General features: G+C 41.4%; 1 protein-coding gene across 8 annotated transcripts in view; it reads left to right on the top strand.

Annotated features, from left to right (window-relative positions):
- Positions 1-18012, top strand: part of EPHA5 (EPH receptor A5) — a 180446-nt gene that overhangs the window by 11733 nt on the left and 150701 nt on the right. For all 8 annotated transcript variants that reach the window (XM_026847483.1, XM_026847482.1, XM_026847481.1 and 5 more), the window contains exon 2: positions 14899-15562. In XM_026847483.1, coding sequence (XP_026703284.1) covers positions 14899-15562 — 664 coding nt within the window. The remainder of the gene's footprint in view (positions 1-14898; positions 15563-18012) is intronic.

Below are 18012 nucleotides of genomic sequence, written 5' to 3'. Positions count from 1 at the left end.
ATCAAACCTTTTTTTGCATAGTTTCAGATAACTATCTCCTTTCTTGTGTGGTACTTGTCTTTTCCTGATGTTGGATGCCATGATGCTTCCAGTGCAAAGGCAACTGCGGTGGGCTAAGAAGTGACTTGTGCTAGTCAGCCAGAGGCCAGTGACTCAGTGTGTCGGAGTAATTCTGATAAATACCCAGACTGAGATAATCAAAACCCGTTAGGGGATTTGGTTGTTGGCCTACTTAATAATATTAATGATAATTGAATATCTGTGCTGACTATGCAGGCTGTAAGCTTAGGTTCCCAAGCCCTCTATATTAAATTTCAAAATGCTGCCTATTCGGAGTCTGGCATATTTAACTCAGAGGAGTGGTCTTGATGTAGACAGGCAGTACAGACAAACAGGAGCTACTGTGGTGTTTGCAGTTGCAGTAAGTCTGGCAGAGCCTGTTTCTCAGAGCCCTGTAAGTGTACTGAACTGGCAAATGTCTTTAGCCCCCAGGGGATTTGGTTATGATGCTGCCTATATAATGTTTGTAAAAGGCTTTTGCTGTGGAGGTGTTGGTGAGAAAGCAGGGAATCAAGCAGTCCTTGCTCAGTGTTTGCAAAGCTATTGTGTTTGATGCCATTAGCCCAGGTAAACCTTTTGGACTCCTCTCTTCCCTGCCCTTTCTGAGCACAGCGCTACTCCTGAGGTTTTCTGCTTGCTGGGTTAGCTCCTCGGGTGCTAACCTGGGTGTTTTCCCCCAGCCCTGCTGTTTGCAGAGGCTGACCTTGCAGAAGTCTCTGCATCTCTCTAGGTGTTGCAGAGGGCCTTTGGCAGAAGCCAGAATCTGTGTTTTCTGTATGAGAAGGCCTTTTCCCAGATGAATTCCCTGGTGCATCTGTCCTTGCTGGAAGACCACGTAAGTGTCCCCATTGATCAAGGATAAAGCAAGCAACTGAGACCCAAAATGGGTGCTAATGCCACATGCGTCCTGTGTTTTCTTGAACTGGGAATGAGCCTAAGTTAGCAGCAGTGTCTTGATTTTGCCTTTAGAAAAAACAGGCTGTCCCCTTTCTTTTTTCTCACTTTTGTTTTGTCTGTTCAAAAATAAAGCAGCAAAGAGAGAAAATAGTGGAAACAATTTTTTCACACACAGTGCTGTGACCAAAGCTATTATTTGGCAAATTTCCTTTCTTCTCTGCTCTGCACAGTTTTAAATCTGAGAACTGAACTAGTTTACTCCCATATTACAGTAAATACATAAGTAATCAAAATGATATTAAGAAAGGAAGTTGGGCAACTGCCTGCTGTTCAAATATGTTAATTGCAAATCATTGCCATTCTAGACATGCTGTTTCTTACTGAGTTATAGTTTCCTTGCTGCTGAAGTAAAACAGTCAATTGGAAAAAAAGCACAACATTTCAGTATTTGCTAGTTCTCGTTATTTAAAAATAAGAGCAGATTTGTGAATGTGAGCTGAAGGTAATGGTGGTGTAACTTCATAGGATTTAAGGCCTGCGGGTCTGTTAACATTACGTAGTTGAATCTCCTGTGGTACATATAGTGTAGAAACTTGTTCAGGGGTCCTTGCAGCACATCTATAACCTTGATTTGACCTATAGTGCATCTTCTGGAGAGAGATTTCTTCTTTGATTCAGTCGTCTTCTTATGGCGAGTCCACCTTTTGTAGCATGTGCCAATAGCAAACTGTCCTTATAAGACAGACTAATCTTCCTAGCTTGAATTGGTCAAACTTCAGTTCTCAGTCAATGGATCTTGCTATGCCTCTTCTTGCTAACTTTCCAGATATGTCCTAGTCATCTCTTTCTTTCTCCTTCCCACGCCCTGTTTTCAGGCGAATAGAGGCCACAAGCAAGTTAGTCACATCACAGCCTTCTCTTCAAATCTTTTTACAGATTTTTGTGCTGTAGGTTTTTGATCTCTCAAGTAGCTGTGGGCTCTTTTTTCTGGGATCTTTACAGTTTGTTCTAGCTGAAGTGTTGCCATTTGAAATGAAAGTGGCTTTCTGGAAGTGGTCTTAGCAAACTGTTGCATTATATTTTTGTTTGCTCTGTGAGGCAAATGGATCATGAGGAGAAGAAAATCATCCTTGTGATGGAAGCCAGGTAGAAGGGGGGAATCTTAGTGGCTGCTCAGCTGGATGCTGTGGCAGGGAGAAGTTGGGGTGCAGTGCCAGATGTACCTATGACCAGAAACTGTGTGCTGGATCCATGCTGAAGCCTCTGATATACAGTTGACCTGGGCGCTTGGTTATTTGGTAAGGGGAGTCCGTGGAAGATGGACATGCTACTACGAGTGCCTCGTGTACATAGTTTTTGATGGGAAGACAGGTTCTTGTTAAGAGGAAGATACAATGCTGCAGCCTCTTAAAGCCCTAGGAAAGGTAGGATTCAGTCCTGGCTCAGCATCAGCTGTAGTGCAAGTAAAGGCTTCACGCCTGCAAAGCCAAAAATCTTGCAGCATCTCAGGATTCTGCATCCCTGAGTGGGGGAGACTGCACTGAAATCACCTATGTGCTTGGATGCCCTGTCTCTGATTCAGTCCACACAAATAGAAAAATTTCCCCTTTGTGTGTATGAATGGTAGAGTTCTTTGGGTCTGGTCTTATGTCACTTGCAACCATGCAAGGGGGTTATGGAGATGCAACAACACATTTTTGTGCCCTTCTAAATGGCTTATTCCTTTACTTAGTATGAATTTTCTTTCACTGCTAAGTTTCTTTGTGGACAATAATTTATGGATGAGAGCAAACACTATTAGAAAATTTTATGTATTGTGCACTATGGGGGCAACATTTCAACATCAGAGTGCCATTTTTTTCAGATGCATAACATCCAGTGGGTGGGTACGTGTTTTTGGTAAGAACAACAACGCCAGTTCGCCACATAACTTGTAGTGTTATTTACTATGCTAACTAGTTCTTCCTCTGAGAATTGTACTTTTTATTTTTTAAAGTGCATTCATTCATCCTTCTCCTTTCAAGCCTCAACACTTTGTGAAACACACATCCAGTTTCACTGGAAGTCTGAAGCTGAAGAGACAAAGATTGAAAGCAGGTGGACTTCATGGTTTAACTGCTAAATAATGATGAAACTGGGATTGTAATTTCATGTTTGTGTGAAGTGGTCAATCAGTCCATTTTGTAGAGTGAGTGTAAGGCCTAGAATAGGGGTGGATAAAAAAAATAATCTGTAGTTTCTGTGCTGAGTAGTGCCTTTCCTCCTGAGGACTCCTGAAGATTATTTAAAACTTTTTTTACCAGAAATGCAAGCTACAGATGAGGACTATCTTTCCTAGTGGTAAAATGCTGTTGATGCAGTTCAGCTGTCTTACATCCATAAGCTGCACAAAACTGAGAGAAGCTTGCATTCTGTGATGGGCCTGCTGTGAAAGTGTCTCTTTTATACACAACTCCAAGGGAGGTCCTTGCTTGTGGTTTTCTGACTGGCCCTGGGCTGATGGGGGAGAAGAATCACTGAAATGAAACACCAAAGGCTGGAGCTGCACAGGATGGCAGATCAGAGTGTTTATGGTGGCCAAACCCAACAGGTGCATCACCACCTGTGATGGACAGACTGTGGCTCTGCGCACATCTCTTCATTCCCCATCTTAACCCAAATCTTGTGCTGCTGGAAGAAGCGTTGGTTGATGGCAGTCTCTTCTCATAAAGAAACGTAGGCCCATTCCATGTCTCTATTTTTAGCAATTTCTTCTATCTACTGCTCCAAGTTCTAACCCACCATTAATCCCAGTATACCCTGGATGGAAAATAATGGTAGTATGAGTTTGTAGCTTAATTGAGCAAGCAAAAACCTAACAATAGATCAACTCCTTCCTTTTCTGTTTCAACTTTTTTTGATAGTTTTTATTCTGAGGAAATGTATGTTCTCCAGCATTTCTGTGTTCTTCCCTTCAGTGATTCAAGGACATGGACCTGGAACCAAACCCTTATAACCTGGTGAGAGGAACATATATGAACCTTTAATATCTATATTCAGTCTCTACTCCCACATGACATAGGCATGTTGGTGCTAGTTTTAAGCCACTTTCTTTAGGTGATGGATACATGTGGCTTGCTATGGGCTAGGCTGCCTGAGCAGCTATTTTCTTTTGAAACTTCTCCAGATACCCCTTGAAGGTTTCAAATGATGGAGGTTCAACTCCTGTGGCCAGTTCTCTCTATGGTTGATCCTCTGCCTTTCCACTTAAAATAACTAAGTTATCTTGCCTTTTCTTCAGAAGTGTTTAGTTTCAATTCCTGGATATTTTGTTGGTTAGATGAAAAGCAATCTAATAACAAAAATTTTCTCTTCATGTAGTTGCTACAGTATTACCACCAAGTTAACACATGGTTTACCTCTCGGATAAATAAATAACTTGAGATTTTTCAGTTCCTTCTGAAAATTTCAACAGCTTTTCTAGACTTTGCATTATCACAGCTGGTTGCTGAAGCAGCATTTATTTTTGCACTGCAGACAGCTCAGTATTTAGCAAATGATTGTATTTGCTTTCCTAGCCATGGCATGTTGACATTCAATTGGTTCTTCAGTGGTTGTCAGATGCCCGAAGAGAGTGCAGAGTAGCAGGAGGTTGCAGGCAAGGAAAAATAGCTGAAGTATGGAACCTCTCCAGAAATGTATCTTTTCTGAGATGGTTAGGATATAGGACAGCCATCATAAACAAATAAGCACTTCCACATTTCTTCAATTCCAGATTTAAAGAAACAAAGGTCTAGGTTGTGTCTCTGACAGATTTATGTCCTTATAATTCTGGTACCATATTTAAATAGTAACATAAACCTGACACAGTGGGAATTAAATCCCATAGAATAAAAAGTAACTAGAAGTTTCATTATGTTGCGGAATAAGCATAACAAGCAATCCACATGTATAATTTATTACCTATATCGGGTAAGTACTTAACAACAGTCATAATAAACTCATTCTGTTCATTCACTTTTAGATCTTAGCATACTGATTCAGACCTTAACTGAAAGTGAATATACAATCAATGTGAGGCTTGTTATGCTGGTTTAATAATGTAGGCCTGTGAGGATCTTTAATTAAATAATTATTCTTTGTTCAGTCAGGATAGATTGCTTCACTATAGGGATTGCAGGAGAACATACAAAATCCGTCCCAAACTGATCATGGTTTAGCTGCTTACTGTAATCCTATGTAAGCGATAGTCTTTGTCACACAAAGCAACGAGAGCAACTGAAAACCAGGAAAAAAATGTCAGATATTAAAAATGTAATGCCCAATTCTGAGGTGATCAAAGAAAAGCATGCCAAGACCCAATTTGGTGGTGCTGTGAACAAAGTTACAGCTGTCTGACAAATGGGAAAACTTCGTTTTCTACAGGGTTCAGCTTCAACAGCTTGCTTTGGTTTTGCTGACACTTGTAAGGTGGTCAGCTTGTAGGGAATCGGAAAGTCTGGGTTTCAGTTTTCTTACTGGTAACCTCACGTATTCAAGAGGTGACAAATGGAGCTGTTAAAAGGTGCAATAAATTGTATGGTGTATGTGCCTGCTGTGCACACCAGTTCCCTTAAGAGAGTCTGCACAGGCAGAGCAGCCTTCTCATTTCCCTGAGTGTACTAGAAAGGCAAAAAATCTGTTTGGTGTGGGGGCTGCTGCTTGTAGCATCGCACAAGGCTGACTTCAGATGGCCCCTGCTGCCACGGCATGTCATTAATGCAGCTCACAGCCACTGGACTGAGAGGACTTCAGTCTTTATTAGGGGAATATAATCATTTAAGCCTGAATAAGCTCCAAAGCTCTAATGTGGCTGTTTGGCCAACAGAAATGAGATGTAAATTTGTGCTGAATGGCCACTGATTACAGAAAGATGATTAATGCAAGATTTAAAATTGATTTATGGATGCAGTTGTCAAGGCCTAAGACATGAATGTAATATTATCTCTATGAAAAGCTTTGGGTAGATTGGAGACCAGGGAGCAGGGGCAAAATAATGCATTTGCTGAAGGGGCTGGTATGGTGTATGGGCTGTCTATAATCTTATCAAATTTGGTACATGCCTGAGAGATTAGGTTTTGCCAGTGCAGCACGTGGATAATTGTATCACTTTGCCTGAAATACTAAGAAACTGAGAAGTTTAATCTGTTTTATTTTTATTAAACGCACTTTTTGATCAAGTGTGGGTTTTTTCTTTTACTGGAAACTTAACAAATGTTGCCTCACTTTCAGGAAATTATAGATAGCTGATGACAATGATAAAGATTAAGGATTTAGTTTAGATTTTGCAGATTTTCCCTGTTGTGTGCATTACAAATAGGACAAATGCTTTGTGTTCTTCTAATTGTAGTGAACAGTTAGAAGCCCCAAATAAACTGATTGATTTAAGTATTAGGACAATGTTAAAGTAACATGGAAAACTTCCTTTCTTGCTGCTTTTGAAAATAGTTCTGTGTATCTCTTGGTATCATCAGCTGATGAGTAACATGAACAGTATCTCAAAAGTTTTGAAAATCCAGGCATTTGGTTATACACCAAAAATGTAGGTCATACTCTGAGTCCTTCTGAAAATCTGGCGCTGTTGGTCTTCCAGTGTTAAACTGTGTGGTGTCAACGCTGTTATGGCATTTGTTAATCTAACACTCATTGCAGAACAATTTCAACAGTGAAAAATTATTTAATGGTATTGTGTTTCTTCATTGCCTCTTTCATGCTCATCTCTGTCTTACCCTCAATTGCTGGACTGTGGTTTGAAATGGATGTTTTAATTCAGATGTACAGAGAATTTCAAACCTTGAAAAAAAAACAAAAATAGAATTGGGGGTGGGGAGGCAGGGTTTGCAAATAACACATTGCTTTGTTCTGGTAAGGGGTCAGAGCAGTCTCTGATTAGGCATGCTGGAGATGGGCTGATGCTCCTTTTCATTTCAGTTGAGCTAACCTCCAGCTGGGTTCTCTTTCCATTTGGATTCTGGTCCTGACATTTTTCATTGATCACACAAATGATCAAAGTCTGAACAAAACTTCTGCCTCATTTTAATTTTTTTTCCATTGCATCTTGGTGTGCAGCACTGAAAAGTCTAGTTGACTTTGTCCTGATGTTTCTTCATTTTTTCGACAGCTTGAGTTGTGCAGGTCTCTGAACAGACAATATATTTCATTGTAAGCATGTACTACAAACAATTTTCAAGGTTTTAATTGCTCTTCTTTTTAACAGGCTAGCTTGGGTGGCACTTAGTTTAGCAAATTGCTGCTTGTGTTTTGAGATGCTATCTCAGCTTTACAGAAATCTGCTTTGTTTCTTGTCACTAGTGCAGAGCAATCCAGGAATTGTCAAAACTTTTTCATTATGTTGCACCAAGACAGTTTTGCTTAGATGTTTCCTGCATGGCCTGCTGCAGAAATAGAAGGTGTGGCAGCAAACTTTTTACGTGCAAATTAGAAATACAAAAGAATATTGAAGAATTGTTCAAGTAGCAAATTCAAATGTTGAATAAGAACTGATGATTATGAAGTTCTCCAGGTAACTTTAAGTGACTTGGACAGGTCTTCACATCTAGCACTTCTTGAGAGGGGCAGCCATACTTAGTCTCACAGTTTCAGCATGGATCTTTCCTGTTTGGTGTTTTCCCTCAGCTTTGAGCAGTGTGATGGTGTGAGAACCTTACTTGGCATTACTCTGTGGGGGAGGATGATTTCTATCAGTCCTGACTGTGAACAGGACTTTGAAAGCTTGATCTGGGTGGAATTAAAAAAGATCCAAACCACTGTAAGATACAGAAGTATCCGCCCAGATGCTTAAGTTCTCACTTCTAAAACTTATATTTGCTGCTGATGAATTGTTCTGAGTATTGGACCTTTTCAGTGACTTTTTAAGTTTGCTTTCTGCTAGGCAGGTATCACATGTGGGATAGCAGGGAATATGTGAATGTTTGGTTAATATAAAGGTGGAAAAAAATGTTCACTAGTCAGATGTGGCATGTCTCAAAAAGCTGCTTTAAACTTCCAGTTCATACCTCTTTGGAATTGACTTCCCCTACTTATGTTTTAGTTTATGAAAAATGATCCTCAGCTTCTGGCTGGGAAATCTCCTGTAATGAGTGAGGAAACTCATATTTACTTCAGGTAATTAACTTCAGGATATTCTGAGGCTGTGTGTTAACTGGCCTATGCAGTTTAGTAGCCAGAATAAAGTGGCATTGTAAAAAACAGCAGGAAACTGCAATTGAGAAGTGTAGCACAAAAGTTGTGGTATTCTTATTTGTTTTATTTATTTTCCTAGTTGGACAAATTGAGGGGAATGTGCCAAACCACCAGAAAACATTAAGTTCCTTCTTTGGAAACTCAGCTTTTTAAATTAATTTCATTAAACCAGATTTCTGCCTGAGTAGGGAGATTAATCAGGTCCTCTCTAGCCTCTGTGTCTGTTATCCATTATGTTTTTTGCTTGACTAGTAACTGCTGTCAGCAGGAATATACATCTGTATGTATAAATGTCTTGGTTGTAAAATTGCCATCCAAATGAGGCTTGAGCCTCAAGTGAGGCGAGTATCAGATGTATGGAAATGGTAAGATCCCTGGCAGTTGCAACTGCTTCTAGTATTTAAAGGTTTCAATAAACACCGGGCCAAACATTGTTTGTATTGAACTCTCTGCAGTTTCCTTTTGACATTGGATCCCATCCTTTAAATAAGCTCCAACCCCCCCCAAAACAGGCTGAGGCTATGTAGGAATGTCATCACCTTTTGAATTATAAAAGTGGATGTTGGTATTGGAAAAGAAAAATTTGTCTGTACAAGTAGTAAGGATGGTGGTGGTGTTGTTCTGGTAGGCAAAGTTTAAAAAAGTGTGTTTGAGGTTGAAAGAACTAGTTTGGGTTACTCTAGAAAAGTTTTAATAATAATTGCTTTTTTCCACTGCCCTCTATTTTGTTTATGTTCAGGAAGAGAAGATGGTAAACACATGGTTTGGGAGGCTGTCAAAATCACTGGTTTCCCCTTTACTGATTTTTTTATTTTTTTTTTTTGGTCCCCTTCCCTCCTTTCCTAACTTGATCCAAGTTCATGAGTTGCTTTGTTTTCCTGATTATTTTTTATTTCAAATTTGTGGTTTGCTGGAAAAAGTTTCATGGCTGTGGTTGGTGTCCTTCCACTGTCTTGTGGGTGCCGGGCAGGAGGGGGGATGCAGCAGGACTGTCCCAGTGAGCAAGCATCCTGCCCTGAAGCAGAATGTGAACTTAAAGCCTGAGTTGTCACACTGACATAAATGGTTAAAAATTGTTGCCTAAGAGCTCTGTTTAAAACAGAATCCAGTGACCTGGCAGTGGTGGAGGAGAGCTGGGCAAAGCCGTTTTGCCTTCTGTTCTTCCTGGAGGTGGCAGGTAGTAGACACCATTTATCCAGTAGGTCTTGAGCTGCTTGCCTTGTGTCTGCCCTTCTCCTGCCACTGCTCCTCCATTGAGTAGAGCAGACATGCAGCATTGTGTCAGGTTACTGCATTTTTTTCTTCTGCTTGAGAGTGGTTTGGATTGTTGTCCCTTGCTGCTAGAGGGGACCAGGCTTCCCATGTGGAAGTGGAGCCAGCAGGTAATCAGTATAATCAGTAGATCACATAGGTTATACATATACGTCTTGCCCATGACAGTGTTAGAACTGTTTTGCTCCTGCCAATCCTGAGATCAGCATCACTTTAGAGGGTGCTACAAATAAGGTACTTAAAGAGTTTTGGGTACTTTCCATTTTGTGTTCTTGTTCTTTGAGCAGGAAAGACCCTTTTAATGAAGACTAAAACACCCCCAGCAAAATCAAAGATTCTCCTTTAATCATGCATCTCTAGAACCAAAAATCTGAGCAATGCCATGCATTGCAGGCTGTGTTGATAAATCTGGCAATATTGGTGGCAGGCTTTGAAGTAGCTGAATTTTGGGGCAGGCATGTCTGTAAGTGGTGTCTTGCAACAGGGAAGATGGTGACAGTCAGCCTTATTTTACAGCAAGCACAGCCCTGCAAAACCTTCTGCAGTGCAGAAAAAGATGCGTAGTGCTCTGCCTGGCTTTCACTAGAGATTTAGCCTTACGTGACCTCACTGAAGTCATTGAAACTGTGCAGAGGAGAGCCTGCTTCTTATTTGCTTTGACTTTGTAGTATGATAGCAGGTGGAAAGCTGGCAGGCAGAAGAAAAAAAAAAAACACCAAACCAAAAAACAAAACACCCAAGTGTTTGGGTTTTGTGATGGGAGGAGAGCAGCAAAGGGAGGGAAGGAGCAGGTTGCCGAGATTGAGTAGCGGGAGAAAATGTGTGTGGGAGCTGAGCTGGAGGCTATTGATTGACAGCCAGGTCTTAACATCAGCTGCATAAAAGGAAATCGAAGAGACTGCCCAAATATTACCAGGATGAAAGGCAGGATAAATAGCACAGAGATGAATGCCGGGCTGGTCTGCCCTTCTGGAAGGGCAGCAGGTCTCTGCTTTTAACTTGGCATAGGAATTGCATAGCCCCATGCTGCGCTCTCCTCTGCACCAGTGTGTGCTTGTGTGCTGAGTTTGACAGCAGGATTTGGGGGGAAAATTGCACTCCTCTGTGGGGAAAGCATGTGAAGTATCTTGGATGCTTCCATACATTCAAAGCCTGGGATCTGAGATCTGTGCCAGATTTGCCTTTCTCCAGAAGAAGGAGGAAAAAAAAAAAAAAAAAAAAAGTGAAAATGCTTAAATCCTTTTCTGATTTTACATCTCTGTGCCAGCAGATACCTGATTAACAAGCATATCTTGCAGAGCTCAGAGTGGTGGGGTGGGAAATTAAATGGGAGAGGATGAAGCTTCTTGTACCCAGGGAGCCTGTGAAATAAGTAGAGGGAACAGAGGCAGGTTGCATAGTCCTTGGAGGGAGAGAGTCATGCTGGGCAGCTTCCAGATAAGTTTTCGCAGCCCGCTTGCTTGATGCTTTTTTAAGCCCCCTTTCCCTCTTAAGACTCCTAGGATTTTGCTAGATGCCTGTTTCTCTTTCAGCAGTGCTAGGATGTGCAGAATTAGGAAAGAGGCTTGACAGTTCTACACCATCTTTAATGGCTGCTAAAGAGTGAGTCAGTTACTGAAGACCAGTATCAAAAATCGTCCTTGCAAAAAACTCTCCAATCCAAATAAACAAAAGCCCTGAAATTTTCATCCCCCCCGTCAGTATTTGGTTTTGGGGCAGCAGCCTTTCACTGTGCTGTAGTAGCAAATTGCAGTCCTGGAATCCTGGAGATTAGAAACAAGCCTGAGTAGCAGACAGCTGGTGAATGTCTTTTAAAATTGTCTGTTTAACCCAAGGCTGCTCCACTGAATGCTTTTCTAGTTCTTATAATTTTAGTTAGATGTGTGATATCTTTGGCCTTTCTATAGGCAAACAGCCTGCATGAATTGCATGTTTCCTATTGATGGAGCAGAGTGCAGTCTTTAGCTTCTGTTAACTCACCAGCAGTAGTGTACTGGAAATTTCTGATTCAGAAATAGGTCTTCTATAAATGATTTAACATCAGGCTGTTGAAATGCATTTGTGTTTTTCTTCTTAGTGCTATTAAAGACAAAGAAAACATTTAGCACCAAATTAATGGTTGCGTTTTTGTTTTAATCCTGCAGATGGGGTTGATTTATATCTCAAAAATATGTGCTGCAGAGAGAAATTATAATATTACACAGTTTTTCAGTTGTACTTAATTTTTTTTAATGCCAGTCTTTTCAGCTAGATGCTGTCTCTTTAATGTGGTGAGTTTTCTTTTTCAATAACCATAAGGTGCTGCATTTCACCCTCTAGTTTGTATTCCTTTGTTGGTTGAAATACTTGTCTGAAGTCTAGAGTGCCTGGGAAGCTGGGACCAGGCAGAAGGTGCAGAGGCTCTTACCTCCATCCCCTTCTCGTGGAGGGATGTAAAAGCAGAAGCGTGGCAGGCTGCCTGCAGTCCCTGGGGGGAGGCAGACCCCGCTGAAGAGAAAGAAATGGTACACTTCTACATGCAGATAGGAGAGAAGATGGGATTAAATGACAGAGCAGAGATTTTGCACAGTAGTGGCCGCTCTGATAAAATCTGGTTGTTTTTTCCTTGAGGATTATACAGAGATAAGCAGCTTTAGCTCATTAGCACCTCCCTTTCCTCTTGCTCTCTGATGATGGCTTTAGGTTTGATGGCAGGTGGTGATGGCAGGACTTGCTGTGATCCGGGGTGCAGTGCTTGGAAGTGCAGCACATCCTGAAGCCTGAGATGTTAGGTCATGTGCCATTTCTTGCAGCTGAGATTAGACTCTAGCTCAGTTGATGTATTTATGCTTGGACCTTCCTCTTCATGGTGTTTAGTGCTCTCCGTGGATGAAAGCAATCATTGGAATCATTGGATTTAGTTTTTGAAAAAAATGAGCTTTCTTATACTCACACTAACACAACTCCTGGAGGAGTAATGGAAATGAGCTTAACTTCATAACTCTGGAGAGCATGATGGTTGAGTCTTTGAAAATTGATCTGGCAAGTATTAAAAAAAGAGAAGTGATGTTTTTTGATATGCCTTCAAGTTAGGTCACTAATGATATTACAGCAACATCACAGTCACTGCAAACATCAGTTCTCTGAAAGAAATACACATTAGATGCTCCCTAAATGTTGTACAGAGTTACACTGTGTGCCTTGTGGCCATCCATAACACATCCCCACTTGCTGAAACTGGTCTGAGCAATTTCCAGCCCTCAAATGCTTTTCACCACCTCCTGCTGGAGGTTAACACTTCTCCATATCTGCTGGTGGTTGTGTGTGATTGTTTAAGCGATTCTCTGACCTTCAGCAAGAAAAAGCAAAGGTTTAAAGTCATTAAGATCTTTTCTGGGCTATATTGGGATGTGCTTACCTGTCTCTCAGGCTGAATCGGCAGGGACCTCTGCCTGGGTCAGGGGCAGTGGAAGGAATACCCTCCCTTTTCATCAAATAGAGAATCACCACTGTGATAAAATAAGACTTTGTATTTGTATGATGTCAGAATTCACGTGGAAACATATATGTACATCATGTTTAGCACTTAAATTAACCACAGTAGTTGAAGAATGTTGTTTTTCTGCTTTTTAATTTCATGCACCCTATTTACTGGCATGTAAAGAAAAAGAAACTAGCTGCAGATTTGTGCTATCTTGCGTACTTCTCCTGTGTGTTTTCTCAATGGCTCTGCTCTTTGTAACTGATGATTGCCTCTCCTCAAAGTTAGGCATGAATCCTGCACAGATCTGCCTAGCTTTTACTGCAGGCATATCTCCATCTTACTCTGTGGCACTACCAGGAAGGGGGAATTAACAAGTACATGTTAACCACAGTAGAGTCATGGCCTCTTTAACCCCAGGGACACAAAAAAGGTTTAGAAATGAAAATACTGCTTAGCATGGCAAAAATGTCTTCCGGTTAGCTTTCTCAGTCGGAAGACTGTGGTGGTATGTGTGAACCTCGTGCATCGCGGCGGGCATGTCTTGCTGAAATTGCAGAAGTTCCTATTTTCACATCCCAGGTCAGGGAGGAAAGGAAATGCTTTTCTGCTGGTGGTATTTGTAACTTATTTTGGACTTAGCATCAGGTTATGTTTTCATGCCACTTGCTGCCATTTTAATTTAAAATTTAAGAACAGCATTTCCCCTGAAAAAACTTCGTTATGTTGACTCTGAGGGTGTTCCCTGTCAGCTCTGCAGTAATGACATCTGGGTTGAGAAGGCTCTCAACTTCATCTCAGGCTGTATTTCCAATGAAAAAAAAACTGGCCTTTGGCCTTAGAAGATACGCAGCTTGGAATATAGCTATTGCCTTGTACCGGAGCACCTTTAATTTATGCTCGGTGCGTTTGCTTTGTGCTGTGTCTGCAGCCGTGACTAGATGCAGGCAGCAATGCTAAGCAGAGGATGGAAGAGGCTTTGGGAATTAAGCCCTTGCAGATGAGCAGGTCAAAAGTAGAAGGGAACAAAACTCAAACTACCACTGGTTCTCCTGAGTTCTTTGCTGTACTTAACATGGGTTGATCTAATCTCTTAATGTGATGCTACAGTTGTCAAAAGCAGAGAGGAAACAATGTTGTATCTCTTGTAGGCACTGTTGCGGTGCTACTGGCTGGTATGCTGGATCTGGAAAAAGCATTTCTTCCAAGTGATGCACTTCAGAGCGTAGCCAAAATGAAATGAAGAAGCAGTTGCTACAATTCCCACAAACAGCTGTGAGAGGTTATCTGGAGCTCTGCTTAAAAACCTGTATAGCACACAAACAGTTCAAGATTTGCAGATCCCTGTAACCTTTATTGGAAGTAATCTTCTCTTTGCATGAGCAGGAATTCCCTGACTAGCATGCTTGGGGAGAGCAAAGGCCCATTTATTTCATACATTACTGCTGATTTTCTGGTAGGTTGTTTGGTGGGGGAGAATAGCTTGAGAATAGCTTGGAGAAATGTGGTTGTCCTTATTGTGTTGGACATTGACTTGAGGATGTGGTAGAAAGGAGCCTAGTAAAGTGGGGACAGACAGACTGTAAATCCCTTTTTTTTCTTTTTTTTTCTTTTATTTTTTCTTTTTTTTTCTTTTTTTTTTTCTTTTTTTTTTCCTGTGTGGATGCATTGGAAAAGGTCAACTCATGCTCCCAGCTGCTTTTGTTCCCTAACAAAGTACTAGTGGACAAACCCAGCAGTGTGTTTTACCACTTCTGAAATGTCTGAAACAAAGTTTTAATTAGCTTCCTTCTATATTTCTAAAGGTCCTTTTATCTGACTTTAACAAGAATGTATCAAGCCTCTGATATGGAAAACTTTGACATCTTTTCCCCCTAAAAGTCCTCATGAACCTCTGAAGCCCAGTGTGCTCTTATACGGGAAAGCTAAGATTTTGCGGGAGCTGTAACTCTTTAAAAAAAAAAGTAATGCTTTTCCTTTTTATACAGTGGGAAGAGATTGGTGAGGTGGATGAAAACTATGCTCCGATACACACATACCAAGTATGCAAGGTAATGGAACAGAATCAGAACAACTGGCTTCTGACCAGCTGGATCTCTAATGAAGGGGCATCCCGCATCTTCATTGAGCTCAAATTCACCCTGAGGGACTGTAACAGCCTTCCAGGAGGACTTGGAACTTGCAAAGAGACTTTTAACATGTATTACTTCGAATCAGATGATGAAGATGGGAGGAACATCAAAGAAAACCAATACATTAAGATCGATACCATTGCTGCTGATGAAAGCTTCACAGAGTTAGACCTCGGTGACAGAGTTATGAAGTTAAACACGGAGGTGAGAGATGTTGGGCCCCTAACAAAAAAGGGATTTTACCTTGCTTTCCAGGACGTGGGTGCCTGTATTGCCTTGGTCTCTGTCCGTGTGTACTACAAGAAATGCCCATCGGTGATCCGCAACCTGGCCCGCTTTCCTGACACCATCACAGGAGCGGATTCCTCGCAGCTGCTAGAGGTGTCAGGCATCTGCATCAATCACTCCGTGACCGACGAGGCACCGAAGATGCACTGCAGTGCTGAGGGGGAATGGTTGGTGCCCATCGGGAAGTGCTTGTGCAAGGCAGGGTATGAGGAGAAGAATAACACCTGCCAAGGTAAGAGTTTGCAGGAAGGGCGCTGTGCTGAGGCTGCCAAGATGATGTGCAGCCTTGGCTTTCTCTTCTTCCATGTCCTTCATGACAGGTTGAATTCACAATGGTGGGTCCGGTTCTTACTTCCACTAAGGTCCTTTGGATGACCGTGACAGCATGAAGAGAGGGGCCTTGCTGGGTTTAGTGGGACTTGACAGATGTACAGGTCCTCTGGTGCTTACAGGGCAGTGCACAAGGAGAATCTGGCATGCCACTATTATCTTTGGAGCACTGTTCTGTTGGGTCCATGAGATGATTGCAATCTTATCTGTTACTTAAAGCTTAACATTGGTTTTCCTCAGTATCAGAGTTTTCTTATGAATTTTAGAAGCTTAGTTTCTTTTTTTCTGGACTGCACCAGGGAATGTTTGAAGTTAATCTTCCTATGCAAGATGTTTTTTGCTTCTGTATTTAAAGGAGTATGTTTTTCTCTCTTTATCACTCTATGGAGGGGGTGGGAATTTGATATGATGGGAGTTGATTGATTTTCCTCTCTGGTAAATAGTTTAATACAAAGCTGCTCAGCTGTTCAGAGTTAAACCTAAAGCCTCACTAATAAAAATGCTTCCACATGTGCTGAAGTTTTCACACAACTAGCTGGTCAGCATAGGTCTCCTGAATCATTAGGGACCTTGTGCAGGTATCTGAAGTTTAGGACCTATAAAAGAATACCTTAAAAGATGTGCAACATACTCATAGGAGTGTGTGATCTCATTTTATGTTTTGTTGTATTACATACTTGTTTAAAAAATTTCCACCTCCATTGTAAATACGTAACAGGTAACTTAAAACCAATTTGTACATCGAAGGGGAAAGAAAAAAAGATTTCAATGCAACTTGCTTTTTGCAAAATTTATTATATGTTGATCATCAGTCCTGTCTTAATTGCCTTGTACTTGCAGCCACTTAGTAATAGATACTGTGGGGTAGGCAGAGGGATTTTGCTCCAACCAAAGCTGGTGTTGCATTTTCTCTCCACCTCACCCTGGGCACTTGCTATTTAGTGTTTGTAGTGTGGTGTAAAGGATAGATCATTGCATATCCAAAGCAAACTATGGCCTTGATCCCTTAGTCCTCAGTCACACACTGTGCCCCTGAAGAGTACTTAGTTCAAGTATCTTCAATGGTTGACTTGGAGAGAAAACATAGTTATGTTTGTATTTGGAGAAACTTGTAGTAAACAGAACATGGAGTGTGCTTTTTGACCAGGACAGTCGTCTTTTGCTGTAGATGTAGTCCATACAGCAAAATCTGACTTGGTTTTACTTTTCCTGTGCCAATAAAGGTACTTCTCCCATTTAGGGGGAACAAAGAGTCAGATTTGATGTTTGATACTGCACAAAGGAGCTAAGATCAACATTACCCCAAACTGAGGAAATTCAGACTGTCACAGATAAGGGATGTGGGTCAGAGAGATCAGCAAGAATCTGCTTCATTATGTCTAAAAGTACCATATCCCATAATAACATGCACTGGTTGGGTGTTATGTCTAGATGCTGACTTCAGTCACTGGTAAGAATTTTTGGAAGAAAGGAATACATCCATTGGTCACTTTTCAAATCCTGCCTTCCCGTGCTGCATGAGCAGCATGGGATATCTCAAAGCACTCTTAAAGATCTCAAAACCAAACAAAAACCAAAACACCAAAAAACCCACCCCCAAACCAAAAAACTGAAGTGGTTTAAACTAGAAACCTAAGACTATCTTTGAAGAGTCTACTGTGCCTGTAAAGTAGTTGGATCTCTGGTAGTGCTGAAATAGCAATCTCGGGTGTGCTTTCAGAAGACCTTAGTGATTTGAGGTTCTGCTTTCCATTTTGGGGTGTGAGTTGGTTTTTTAAATATATTTTTCTTAGTCAATTGGGAGAACAGCATCTGACCCCACAATTTATGGACTGTGTTGGACTGTGATCCTATTTTGGAAGCATGAAGATGCTTTGTGGTGGTGTACCCTTGCCCTCCTGCCATAATGCATAACCACATAAACTACTCCCGTAGTTCACCTACAGCCTGCACCCTTGGCAGGAGTTTATCACTACTTACTCTAGAGCTGTTAAAGCCCATAATTCTCCTTTGTAGAAAGCCCTAAATTCTATCACCAAGTCAATGGGACGTGGAGATCTGAGTACTGATGGCAAAGTCTGAGGGCCCCATTTGGATGTCCTGTGTTTAGCCTGGGTAATTGTGCCAAGCTTCAAGATGCTCAGTTGATAAGAGATGTTCAGCCTTAGGCCATTCAGGAGGTCTGCGTTAAGTATGCATGGATGGTTTGGATATTGTTATATTCCCAAGGATGAGATTTTTTTTTTTTCTAGGACAGTAAAGGTAAACTTTGCAGCCTGTAAGCATAATAAGTAACATCAGGAAAGGTCCTATGTGCTTGTAGATGCTGCTGCTTCCCTCCCCCCCCCCCCC

The sequence above is a fragment of the Athene cunicularia genome, assembly GCF_003259725.1.
Source record: "Athene cunicularia isolate RWA chromosome 4 unlocalized genomic scaffold, athCun1 chr4_part2, whole genome shotgun sequence".
NCBI classification, from domain to species: domain Eukaryota; kingdom Metazoa; phylum Chordata; class Aves; order Strigiformes; family Strigidae; genus Athene; species Athene cunicularia.
Note: the sequence above shows the minus strand (reverse complement) of the source record. Positions and strands in the feature narration are given on the sequence as shown.